This window comes from Mytilus galloprovincialis, chromosome 13 (assembly GCF_965363235.1).
Source record: "Mytilus galloprovincialis chromosome 13, xbMytGall1.hap1.1, whole genome shotgun sequence".
Taxonomy (NCBI): Eukaryota; Metazoa; Mollusca; class Bivalvia; order Mytilida; family Mytilidae; genus Mytilus; species Mytilus galloprovincialis.
This window is the reverse complement of record NC_134850.1, coordinates 30,580,755-30,594,920: the sequence shown is the minus strand read 5'-3', so window position 1 is coordinate 30,594,920 and position 14,166 is coordinate 30,580,755. Positions and strand designations below refer to the sequence as shown.

Below are 14,166 nucleotides of genomic sequence, written 5' to 3'. Positions count from 1 at the left end.
TGTGTCCGCTGACCCGGCCAACCAACCAAGATGGCCGCCATGGCTAAAAATAGAACATAGGGGTAAAATGCAGTTTTTGGCTTATAACTCAAAAACCAAAGCATTTAGAGCAAATCTGACAGGGGTAATATTGTTCAACAGGTCAAGATCTATCTGCCCTGAAATTTTCAGATGAATCGGACATTTCGTTGTTGGGTTGCTGCCCCTGAAATGGTAATTTTAAGGAAATTTTGCTCTTTTTGGTTATTATCTTGAATATTATTATAGATAGAGATAAACTGTAAACAGCAATAATGTTCAGCAAAGTAAGATCTACAAATAGGTCAACATGACCAAAATGGTCAGTTGACCACTTTAGGAGTTATTGCCCTTTATAGTCAATTTTTAACCATTTTTCGTAAATCTTAGTAATCTTTTAGAAAAATCTTCTCCTCTGAAACTACTGGGCCAAATTTAACCAAACTTGGCCATAATCATCATTGGGGTATCTAGTTTAAAAAATGTGTCCGGTGCGCTGCCCAACCAACCAAGATGGCCGCCATAGCTAAAAATAGAACATAGGGGTAAAATGCAGTTTTTGGCTTATAACTCAAAAACCAAAGCATTAAGAGCAAATCTGACAATGGGTAAAATTGTTCATCAGGTCAAGATCTATCTGCCCTGAAATTTTCAGATGAATCGGACATTCCGATGTTGGGTTGCTGCCCCTGAAATGGTAATTTTAAGGAAATTTTGCTCTTTTTGGTTATTATCTTGAATATTATTATAGATAGAGATAAACTGTAAACAGCAATAATGTTCAGCAAAGTAAGATCTACAAATAAGTCAACATGACCAAAATGGTCAGTTGACCACTTTAGGAGTTATTGCCCTTTATAGTCAATTTTTAACCATTTTTCGTAAATCTTAGTAATCTTTTAGAAAAATCTTCTCCTCTGAAACTACTGGGCCAAATTAATCCAAACTTGGCCATAATCATCATTGGGGTATCTAGTTAAAAAAATGTGTCCGGTAACTCGGCCAACAAACCAAGATGGCCGCCATGGCTAAAAATAGAACATGGGGGTAAAATGCAGTTTTTGGCTTATAACTCAAAAACCAAAGCATTAAGAGCAAATCTGACAGGAAGTAAAATTGTTGATCAGGTCACGATCTATCTGCCCTGGAATTTTCAGATGAATCGGATAATCGGTTGTTAGGTTGCTGCCCCTGAATTGGTAATTTTGAGGAAATTTTGCTGTTTTTTTGTTATTATCTTGAATATTATTATAGATAGAGATAAACTGTAAACAGCAATAATGTACAGCAAAGTAAGAACTAAAAATAAGTCAGTATGACCAAAATAGTCAATTGACCCCCTAAGGAGTTATTGCCCTTCATAGTCAATTTTTAACAATTTTCTTAAAATTTGAAGATTTTCAATAACATTTTCCACAGAAAGTACTGTTATAGATAGAGATAATTGTAAGCAGCAAGAATGTTTAGTAAAGTAAGATCTACAAACACATCACCATCACCAAAACACAATTTTGTCATGAATCCATCTGTGTCCATTGTTTCATATTCACATAGACCAAGGTGAGCGACACAGGCTCTTTAGAGCCTCTAGTTTGTTATCCCTCCTCCTTTATTTCCAATATTCCCATTTTTTGGTTTTCTATCAATTTCAATATGAACATACATTTAGTATGTTATGAACATTCAAGTAAGGAGCCTGTAATTCAGTGGTTGTCGTTTGTTTATGTGTTACATATTTGTTTTTCGTTCATTTTTTTGTACATAAATAAGGCCGCTAGTTTTCTGGTCTGAATTGTTTTACATTGTCAGTTCGGGGCCTTTTAAAGCTGAGTATGCGGTATGGGCTTTGCTAGTTGTTGAAGGTCGTACGGTAACCTATAAATGTTAATATCTGTGTCATATTGGTCTCTTGTGGAGAGTTGTCTCATCATGGCAATCATACCACATCTTCTTTTTTTTTGTAATCAATGAATTTTGTAAAAGATTTAATGACTGGAAAAGGTATCAAAAGTTCAAATGAATATTTTTAGCGCTTATCTGTATATTATGAACATTCATTACTATATAAATATAGTGTATTTACTTTCAATTCAATTCTAAGTTTACTAATCGATCCATAGTGGTCATTGATATAGTATACAGACCCTCTCTATTTAATAAACTCTGTGACTGCCGTGGATAGTAAACTTGAAAATGATAGCAGATAGAATTCTGAAAATACACTTTATTCTTTGTATATGTTCGTTCAAAGTATACAGAAAAACGCAAACCGGAAGTCTAATCTGACTTAAAATTTCGTCCAATGACGGGACAATATCCGGATGCCTTTTTTCTCGTTTTTCTCCAAAAATAACTCAATCTGAATAATCATATGAATGGATGACAAATGGCACTATGCACTGTACCTATAGGACACAGAGGCGTGTTGATCAATTTATTCTGGAAAGAAGAGAAGCGACACCCAAAATGAGGTCTTCTCGTTTAATAGTATAGATGAATATACAATAACTTCTTATTTACAATGTTTAAACTGGTACTGTTGCCTTGTTCATGTTCAAGTTTTTTTTTGTACATTAAATTTGGGTCTTCGTCGATACCATACTTATTCCAGACATTCCGTATCAGAGGACATTTCAGGCATTTCCTCTGCACTTCTTGTATTATTATAACTTCATCACGGTGACAAGAATAACAGTATAGAGTACCATTAATTCATAGAACAAAACAACATATCGCTGAAGTCATGTTTACAAAATGTCAAAACGAGCCAAAGACCAAAAAATGACAAGGACAGTTAAGCATCTTTTATGGAGACAAAAACTATATTCCTAAAAAGTCTTTGGGGTTTCTTCAATCGAAATAAATGCAAGCTAAAATAAATGAGATTATTATTAGAGTTAAATCTCGTCTGTACTAGCCAAATTTCACAAATTTAAAGTTGTCTATAAAAAAAATATATCATGAATAATGGTTAATTACGTATTTCGGGTTATCAGTTAGCTCGCATGGTTCTATAATTACAATAGGAAAACACCCGAGACGTTAAACCGCATGGTTCTATTATCAGAGGGAAACACCCGAGACGTCCCAAAAATATATAGGTGCTCCTATTATTGGAGGAACATTACACAGATGTGTACACACACATGACGGCACGGAACACGATCGGAAATCCATTTGACGATATCTAAGCGTTTCGAAACGAAGTGAAAAATATCGTGCGCCACGTGGGCGCTTACATTTGTCACTCTATGCGCCATTTCTTGTCAATATGCGCTATAGGCGCAGGGCGCACGTCCTTCCCGATCACTGCTTAATACAAATTTTCAGTTTCATTAAGAGCAAAAACCCGAACTGTGAAATATGAATCCTTAATATAAGTTTTTTTCTATAACCACAAAAATTAATACCAACAAAAATATGATCAGATTCCAAAGTAACCTATAAAAAAAACCCAATATGGCTGAGTTGGAAGGCTCTTTTTCTTAATGGCCACCAAACATTCAATTGCATTTACTTTGCACACATAATGACAAATTTGAACTTCCTGGCCTGTCTCCACCTGTACAAAATTAACACAAGTGCCATCCAACCTCCCAACACCCCCCCCCCACCACCTTTTTTTTTCTTCTTCTAGAATAGCCCCTATATTAAAACATAAACATGCATATCGCGTTTTGCATCTAATACTATATTGTAACTATATAAAAACTCACTTGTTATTTCAAATGCATTTGTTGTTACAGATAGAGGGGTTCCGAGATAATCCATAGACAAAACAAATTGGCGGTTGTTTGGGGGTAAAGCTGTGTGTACATGGTATAATCCATCAGCTGTTAGAACCCCATCATGCAAAGGGATACCTTCTATAACCATACTGGGATTAGTCGTATTACAGTAGAATCTGAAAGTAGAAAAAGGAAATATCTGACATCAAAATTGAATACTGGGATAAGTTGTATTACTGTGGAATCTGAAGGTAGAAAAGGGACATTCTCATCTACCACATGGTTATCTGCCATCAAAATACTGGGATAAATTGTATCACAGTGGAATCTGAAAGAAGAAAATTTATCAAATTAATATGGGCTATAATTTACAAATAATATATACTTGTACATAAATCAGGCCATAAGTTTTCTTGTTTGAAATGGTACGGGATGGCCAGTGGGGTGTTGTCCAATTTGGAAATGAACTGACATTTTATGATCTATTTTTCATCATTTCTACAATATTACCACTAGAAACCTCCATGAGAACAACTACACAGACGTGTCAGAATAGCAGCTAACCACATTGTTAATAACTTTATTGACTAACTTTAACTTTTAACCATACTAGATTCTTAATTTACTTTCACTTTCTATTTATATCTGTAACATCGTCATAACAACCTCTATTGTTCGGCGAAGCACACAACCGCAAAATTTGTACTTCACTGTTTGATTTCATGTATAATATTGTCCTGAAGACGCCACCCTTGTTGGCAAAACATGTCGACCAGAATAAACTCTTACCATACGGTAATTGATTAGTGTTGTTGTCTTTGTTATTGTTTTAAAAAAACTTAAGACTAAGATTGATCGTAAGTCATGAACAATTCAGTTTACTTTTTTTTAAAGTTTTTTTTGTGAAATCGATTTCTGAACTGGTTCTTCATTGTTAATTTGCCTGTGGGCAAAATGGTGGGTGCGAAGAATAAAACTAAAATTAATAAAGTTATTTTTTTTATAAAACAAAAATGTGTCCAGAGTACACGGATGCCCCACTCGCACTATCATTTTCTATGTTCAGTGGACCGTGAAATTGGGGTCAAACTTATAATTTGGAATTATAATTACAAAGATCATATCATAGGGAACATGTGTACTAAGTTTCAAGTTGATGTAACTTTAACTTTATCAAAAACTACCTTGACCAAAAACTTTAACCTGAACTTTGCACTATCATTTTCTATGTTCAGTGGACCATGAAACTGGGGTCAATACTATAATTTGGCATTAAAATTAGAAAGATCATATCATGGGGAACATGTGTACTAAGTTTCAAGTTGATTGGACTTCAACTTCTTCAAAAACTACCTTGACCAAAAACTTTAACCTGAAGCGAACGGACGCACAGACGGACGAACGAATGAATGAACGGAGGCACAGACCAGAAAACATAATGCCCCTCTACTATCGTAGGTGGGGCATAAAAATGTTATTAATTTTATTTCAGGATAAAATTGTCAGATTTTGTAGGACTGACAAATAATCATGCTTTGTCGGTCCCATGACCGACAAGTCAAAATATGCTTATGATGTAGTGTATAATTTTACCATACTAGTACTATAAATAAACATTTTATATAAGGAGTTTATAGTTGTTTTACAGTTTCTTTAGTAGAGTGAACTTCAGGCTTTTCCAAAATTAATTGTATGGGGTTATGGAAGGCACTTTAATTAAAATTTGATTGGTGGTGGTTATTCTATAAAAGAAATATTTAAATGAAATATCCAAATTCAATTAAAAAATTAATGCATGGTTGAGTCAAATGAAAAGTTTCTTTGTTCCCCCCTCCCCTTTTACATTTTTGGACCTGTACAACAGCCCTTATAATTGGAGATATAAAAGTTTGTTAAAAAATTAATTATATAAATTGTTGTGTATAAAAGTGGAGTATTTCACTATCTCTTTGCAGAAAAGACAAACTCAAACAACAAAAGGAATTTTTGTTTCTTAAACTAAAAATCAATTCAAAAATATATATATTTAGATCAGAAGAAAAACAAATTAATGTTAAAATATAGTGTAGCCATGCAGGCCTTACAACAGAATAATAATTCACATACTTATAATCTCTGCCTTCATACGAGTTTGGATATTCTCTTCTATTGGCATACTGACAAAGGTTAGCTCCACCAGTTGCAAATGTGTCAGGAGATGCACCAGTTGAATCTATGGAGGTCACAGTAAAGGTCAAGCCTGCCGTGTCGGTAATCGTTGTTCCTGTTCCATCGTCCAATCTGGCAATGACACCTTTACTGATGATATGTCCTAATGACACACTGTATATTCTATCAGCATCAGCTGGGATTGACGATGGCGGCGAATAATTTGAATCAAGTACAAGAGTTGGTACCGCATATATCAAAGGGACTGAAAGAAAAATTTTAAGTATTTAAGCATCTTCAAAAATAACCTTTTTCTATTCTTCTTCTACAGTCACAGGCACTTGTGACCTTGTCTCAGATTTTTCCCCCCTATATACCTTTAATATAACACAAGGTACTTTACTTCCATTTTTGAAAAATGTCAGCCGGTCAGGAAATTCCATTTAATGCCGATTTCTTGGTTGTCAATCTCACTTAAGAGATAACTGTATTGTATTTGAAGCTTTAAGGACGTCCATCGGTAGTTTTACTGTCGCAAATTTAGTTTACCTGGCGACGTAAAGCATGGTAGGGTAAGCTGTTTTCTGTTGCATGTATTGATTGCTTTCAAATTCAGTAGCAGTAGCAGTGATTCACATAACAATAAACATTTGAGATTACAAGACTGCATTGTCAGTGAAGCCACAGGTATTTGGGGCATGGACCCCCCTTTTTTGGACCTCACTAAAAAAAAATTGTTTAGTGTTTTTTTCATTTGGGGTTCGTATGGATAGTAAAAAAGTTATTGTAATCGACTAGCAATGGATTGTTGAGACTTGATATATGTTTATACATTGCAGAATATTGTAAATAAATTAAAAAAAACACCAAACAATTATTTTTTTTAGTGAGGTCCAAAAAAGGGGGGTTCATGCCCCAAATACCTGTGAGTGAAGCATATACTGCACGGGATCGTCAATAATTCATTGAATTTCACTAATAAAAAACAAATAGCATAAATATCATAGAAAGTTAATGTGATAAGAGGAAATCCTCCACGGTACAGCATGTTTTAGGAGGACAGAAGTTCCATCACTCGCAAAAGACGTGCGAAAATACCTCCTGCGATTGGGGAAAGTAACGCACTTTCAGTTTTCAAAACTTATAACTTTGCATTACTGGGCGGAATGGTTAGTTTAGGTCAATAGATAGGAACCCGCCTACTTTAACATGCTTTAAGAAAAGAAACAAGACCAATGAACTCGAATATATGACATTCACTTGGTTTTATTGACAAATATGGGGAAAAATGATTGCCTCCCCCTTTTTTCTGAAAAAAAATCTGGATTCGACACGGGGAACTATAATTATATCTCGTTTCCTTCCTTTGTCATTTTCTTTGACTCCCTTTGATTCTTCCTGTCTCTTTCTCGAACATTGCAAACCACAAACTTTCTTGCAAGTCCGTCCTACTCCGTCCATTCCTCGACGTTGATGGAGAACGTATACCCTATATAGATTATAGCTTCTTTGGTATGCAATTATATAGAGATGTGGTATAAAAATCAAACAATACTTTAAATCACTTACCAATATACAAACAGATGGCAAAGAGCTGACTTTTATAAATTATATTCATTGTGAAAAAGATGAATTCATTTATCAATGGCCCGCCATTCCTTCAACTAGAACGCACTTAAACGTTTTATGACGTCACACAAATCAATCCGCCGAAAAAAAATAGATAAATATAGGCATATTGCCGGATTTTTTTTAACAAGTAACATTTTTATTTGAAAATTGCAAGGGTTAACATTCGTTGTTGTTTCAAAAAGGTGTTCCTTTTCATGTTTTAATAAAGTAGAGCATGCGTCGTTTCAACGTTTGGGTTTACTTTCATCGTCGGATTTGCTTCCGATGTTCGTTTCCCGTGGTTTCCCGCTTTTTCAAATTTTGACATAATATTTCTGATTTTCCCGCGTGAATACATTTTCACTGAATAGGGGTTTTTGGTGGGTCCCATAGGCGAGGCCGGTAATGTGAGTACCTTCAAGACGAATAACGTTAAAAATTCTCGCCAAATGACGTTAACGGTAATTTATGGTACATGACGATAAAATATGAGGGTCTGTTATTCTGTAAACATTTAATTTTCACCCCTTTTTTTCTCTAATCTTCAAAAAATAAACCCCTTTTTTCTTTTTTTCTCTAGTCTTCATTTTTTTTGCCGGTTATTCTCTAATCTTCATTTTTTAAGGGCACTAATAATTATTCTTTAATCATTTAACCCCATACAAACCCTCCGATATGCACTTTCTTTTAAACGATAACAAGTCAAATGAGTTTGACAAATCACGTTAATTTTTTTGCAAAAATAACGGTGACGATAATTATTTGAGACCTCTGACAGACGAATCACGAAAAGGATATTTTGACGAATCACGATAAAATTTTAATCACTTTGACGCTAACGGTAGCCGAAAATGACCGTTTGACGCCTGACGGTGGGCATTATGATTACTACCCTCATAAGCATAATAATAAAAATACCGAAATCCAGTCAGAAAATTTAAAACCGTGAAAGTTCCATATCAATATTGCCCAAATCAAAAGCTCAAACACATAGATTGATACAAGCGGTTGGAAATGGCGGTTCATTCCCAGGGGTACCTTATAATGACGACTAACGGTTTTTTTTTTTTTTGTTTTTTTTTTTTTAACAAAATGACGTTTAGGGGCACTTGTTTAGGGGACGACCATTTGATATTCTGGTGTGTGTGTGTGTGTGTAAAAGGGGGGGGGGGGATTTTGAAAATATGTATGAAAATAAATACTGAACTCAGCAGGTCTAATCGAAAGTATGAGATGGCACCAGATTCTACATAAATTTATCTTTTTTCCAAAAAAAAAAAAAAATCGGGAAATACTTCCCAAATCTTTAAATAATAAAAGTATAAATGTTATTTGAATATACTTGAAATGTCTGAAAATTTGGTTCCATTTAACTTGAGATATATTTTCTCAGGTACACTTACCTCGCTTTTATTACAGGGCCGCAACTACATTGAGGTAAATGCCTCATGAAGGAAATTTCAAAACCAAACGCTTGTCTCCATATCAAATTGTGTTCACGCATTTTCAGATTAAGAAGGGATCTGGAGAACACCCAGAAAGCATGATTCAGCATCATTTGTTCTATAGCTTCTCAGGCCTTCTGCGGCTCTAAAACCCTTTCAAATTGTTTTTGCCTCGCTTCACTCGGCGAAACATGTTTGCCAATACTTAAAAAAGGCTCGTTACAACCAAACTTTAATACATGTACTGTATATGCAACACGATGTATATGCAGATGAGATTATAGAAGATTCAATTCTGCAGAGGATGATGATTAATTCTGATCAAATGGTACTTAATGACTTTACAATACATGTATTATTTATAATAAACAAATAATTTAAAAATTGTTTATTTTTTTTTTCGTTTATTATAAATGTAATTGTGAAAATAGATAATCAGTCCCTTGCTTTAATGAAAATGAAAAACCTTGCTTAAAAAGTGCAGAAAATAGATAATCTGTCCTCTTAGTTTACAAAAATAAATAACCGATCCAAAACAAATCCTCCTGCCCCCACCCCAACCCCAGAATATCACTGAATGGTCGTTCCATTACTGGCTGGGTAGATAGTCCTATATAATATTATCCGATAAAAAACGTTTATTTAATGTAATTTATGTCTTATATCATAGGACAAATTTGGTATCTAGAATGATTAGATTGTTAGGTGAACATGTCTGTCTGGCAGGGCTCACCTGATATTGATATTGTTTTCATGGTTTGGTTTGTTTCTCAAATACTATAAAGGAGGGGCGAAAGATACCAAAGTGTCAGTCCAACTCATAGATCAAAAAATAAACTGACAACGCTATGGCTAAAAAAGAAAAAGACGAACAGACAAATAATAGTACTCAATAAGCAACATAGACAACTGTAAAGACTTAAGCAACACGAACCCCATCAAAAACTGCGGGTGATCTCAGGTGCTTCGGAAGGGTAAGCAGATCCTGCTCCACATGTGGCACCCGTCGTGTTGCTTATGTTATTACAAAGCCGGTAAATAGTCTAATTCTGTAGGTCTCATTCATGAAAAGGGAAGGGGATTGTAGTTAGGACATATAAGGAACATATAAACTACAGATCGATCAACTATCAGTTTGGTTTATGGAATGATTGCATGGTGCACGTGCTGTGTGGCAGAGTTTATCTGACCTTGTACTCGGTTTTATGGTTCATCGGTCAATGTTTAAAGGGGCACTAGCTGTCAAATTCATGGTCACCGATTTGACTCAAATTATCATATTTGATAAATAACAATGTAAAACATTTATCCAAACTATCGAAAGTCTAAAATAAACAGTTTATAGAGTATATGGTAGATAATATATAGGTTCGTTTCGTGTGTATTTTAGTCCAGACGCCATCTAATTACCTATCGAGTTGACCTCAGATGACCATATAAGCCACGTAATTAAAACATAAATAAAGATATGAATAGATTAAACCAACACGCGCAATTGGATTTTTATAGATCTGTTTGATTTTATTTTATAGATTAAAAATAGATGTTTCTCATTGTTTTTAACCGTATAAGAATGATTTTATGTGCATCGAATTAGTAATTAAATGATTTATCGTAGTTTCACTTTCATTGTTGACATTCTTTTTTCTTTAAATAACCAGTACACGTACAATGCATGCGTTGTCAATCTCCAGCTAGGAATTAAATTGAAGTTCACATGAATACGGATTTAAAGATGTGGACTAATTCACTTGCAAGTGAATTACTAATTATCAATGTTTCTTAGCGTAATTTGACAAAATTGAACCTTTTTGGCTGCAAAAAGCGAATTGTGTTATTTCACTATTTCACTTTCATTATTGATTGAACAGAAAAAAATCAAACTTTAGACTTTTTATTTATCTCGTAGCTAGTGCCCCTTTAATGTAATTTTGTAATTATGTTTGTTCTCAAAAACTTCAACAATAGACCAACTATATATGGTCATGCAATGATTGTAAGATGTTCATTCGTACATTACTGTCTTGCAGGTTTAATCTGAACTTGACCTCTGAATTTTCTTACAAGAATTCAGTACACAAAAGGCACAAAAACAACCTGTTTCTCGAGGTTTCAAGAAGCATCATAATACCTTATCGAGCCTTTCTTTTAACTGCAATTAATTTAACACAAAAACATATTGTCTTGTTTGATGGGCATTAATTAGGTTTTTGTTGGACAAAATATGAACGCCAAGCAACATTGTTGAACACATTTTTGAAGACTTCATATTGACTTATATATATTTTGTTTTTGGTGTAAAAATCACTGAGTTTACTTTTCAGTTACCATATTTGTACATTGTATTGCAATATATACTTTGGAGGAATTTGTAGAATTGTTCTATTATTTTTTTTTTATAAAAGTTGCTTTTTAATCAATTATTGCTGCCATTGCTGTAGGTTGGAGTTATTGACCCAAATTCTTTAACAGCTTTATAAACAGTCAGTAAAGGTGAGTACTTTCAGAGGAATAAGAAGAAACTATATTGTGCACTGACTAGTGGACTAAGTGAAAGCTTTTGATACTGTTTTGCAGTCTGGTCTCTTCGATTAACGGAAAGATGTATAATGTTATTATCAACATTTACAATAATATCAAATCACGTATTCACTTTGGATCAGATTTTTATGAATTTTAACCTTGTTCCATTTGAGTTAGGCAGGGAGAGAATCTCTCTCCTTCACTTTATCTATTTATCTTAACGATCTGGAATTGATTTTACAGAATAATAATAAAGAAGGTTTGTGCACTATCTCTGATGAGTAAGAAAGAGTTAAACGTTTATTTTAAATTGTTTGTCGTTTGATATGCTGATGATACTGTCTTAAAGGGGCTCATGGGTATAAACCATTTTTTTCTTCAAATGAACTTTATCGTATACTTAAGTATGGCTCCACCTAAGAATCATGCAGAGGGTTATACAGTGATAGTTGTCAAATTGACTTTTTTGGGCTTCATGTGTTGTATTTTGATAAGAAACTAAGAAAAATAACAATTACAAATGTGTTGTACATTTGGTTGCTATGGTTACAATGGCACCATAACAACCCTTTAATTTCAGTCCGAAAACCTTAAAAAATTCTGTTTTTCATCACAGATTTTTTTATAAACTGCTAATTAATTTTGATAAAACAAATATATGTTATCATAGTTCCACATTTGTTCTAAAAATTAAAGTTGATAAACAGAAGTTGCAACTATGTCAACTTTTGTTTCCATGGCAACCAATTGTTGCAGTTTTTCATTTTCTTAAAAGGAGCGAAAATTACGTTTTTCAAATTCTATTTTCTTCCAAGAGCAGGGTCCTATGGATAACCTGTTTGTTTGCATTTGTTCATTGGACCTTTGTCTATTACATATAAAAAATAATCGTTTGTAGCCTCCTTTAGGTTTTTCAGAAAAAAAATAATTTTTGTCTCTTTTTTTTTTTTTGGGGGGGCATTTTTTTTTATCTTATCCTGAGTTCACACATAATTCGAATTCGATTCGTATTAACTAATTCGAATTCGATTCGTATTAAGTAATTCGAATTAGTTAAATTCGCATTCGAAACGTTTTACGTCCTAACGTCAATTCTAATTCAAATTGCAATGCGAGTCAAATTCGCTTTACTGTCCAAACGATGTTAGCTTTTAATTCGTATTAACAAAAACGTATTTCTAATGCGAATTAGTTAAATCGAATCAATTCGAATTATAAAAGAAGGGTGTGTGAACGCGATAAGCGAATTCGATTCGCATTTGATTCAAATTCAATTCGAATTAAATGTCTGTGTGAACGAGGCATTACAATAAGCTAAATTATTTTCATGTTCTTATAGCACAAATCATTTGATTGTGTCTTTTTAGCTTGTACAACATCTAAATATTGAAACAAAGTAAAGAAAACAATTATTTATTGATCATTATTCTTAAATCAAACTACCAGTTTCCATGGAAACAGAACACCGATTTTGAGAATTACACATTTTTTTATTAAAATAGATAAAATTAAATAAAAAAAATGGGGTCACCGTTCATTTAAGCTCACAATCTGCTTTCTAAGAAGCATGCATTTTTGTAAAGGTACCTTTTTCTGTTGAACTAAGAGGAGAAATATACGTCATATCGAAATAAGAAATGAACTAAATTAACGAATTCACTTAAATTTTACACTTGTTGAGTTTATGCAGAGTTTATTTAAAACCAGATGCTCCGCAGGGCGCAGCTTTATACGACCACAGAGGTCGAACCCTGAACGGTTGGGGCTAGTATGGACACAACATTCAAAGTGGATACAGCTCTGAATTTGGATTGTGATTAAATAGTTGACACAGCATAGGTTTCTGACACAGAATGAATGTGGTCTAATGAACCTAAAATGCTTTTTTGGCTTTTGAACAATTCACTATGCTGTTGAATATTAATCCTTTGATATTCGAGGAAATTTTCTTTTTCATTTCTGAAATCTGAAACCAGATGCTCCGCAGGGCACAGCTTTATACGACCGCAGAGGTTGAACCCTGAACGGTTGGGGCAAGTATGGACACAACATTCAAGCTGGATTCCGCTCTAAATTTGGATTGTGATTAAATAGTTGACACAGCATAGGTTTCTGACACAGAATGAATGTGGTCTAATGAACTTAAAAAAAAATGTTAAAAATCTAAATACATTGTTAGATTCAGCATATTGAAGAACCCCATCTATTGAATTTTTTTCCACTAATTCATTGGGACCAAACTCCCAAAATCAATCCCAACCTTCCTTTTGTGGTCATAAACCTTGTGTTAAAATTTCATAGATTTCTATTACCTTATACTAAAGTTATTGCACAAAAACCAAGAAAAATGCTTATTTGGGCCCTTTTTGGCCCAAAATTCCTAATCTGTTGGGACCAAAACACCCAAAATCAATCCCAACCTTCCTTTTATGGTCATAAACCTTGTGTTTATTTCATAGATTTCTATTTACTTTTACTAAAGTTAGAGTTCGAAAACCAAATGTCTTCGGACGACCGACGAGGATGCCAACGTGATACCAATATACAACCAAATCTACGAAAATTAGAACACACGAAAATAAATGAATCCACAGGACATCATATCACAAATATTTCGACTTCGTATTGTTTCACCTCAATGAAATTGGTTTCATCCTATAGTAGTATAGAAGCATCCCATTAATCTCTCTTCC

At 33.8% G+C, this 14,166-nt stretch overlaps 1 protein-coding gene across 1 annotated transcript in view; it reads right to left on the bottom strand.

The window, feature by feature from the left end:
- The window catches only part of LOC143057235 (uncharacterized), a 63,942-nt gene extending 56,362 nt beyond the window's left edge, over positions 1-7,580 (bottom strand). Inside the window, exons 1-3 of the mRNA XM_076230505.1 lie at positions 7,464-7,580; positions 5,853-6,159; positions 3,735-3,922 (exon numbers count right to left, since the gene is read on the bottom strand). Of these exons, the coding sequence (XP_076086620.1) occupies positions 3,735-3,922; positions 5,853-6,159; positions 7,464-7,512 (544 nt within the window). The 5' untranslated portion in view covers positions 7,513-7,580. The remainder of the gene's footprint in view (positions 1-3,734; positions 3,923-5,852; positions 6,160-7,463) is intronic.
- Between the last annotated feature and the right edge of the window lie 6,586 nt (positions 7,581-14,166).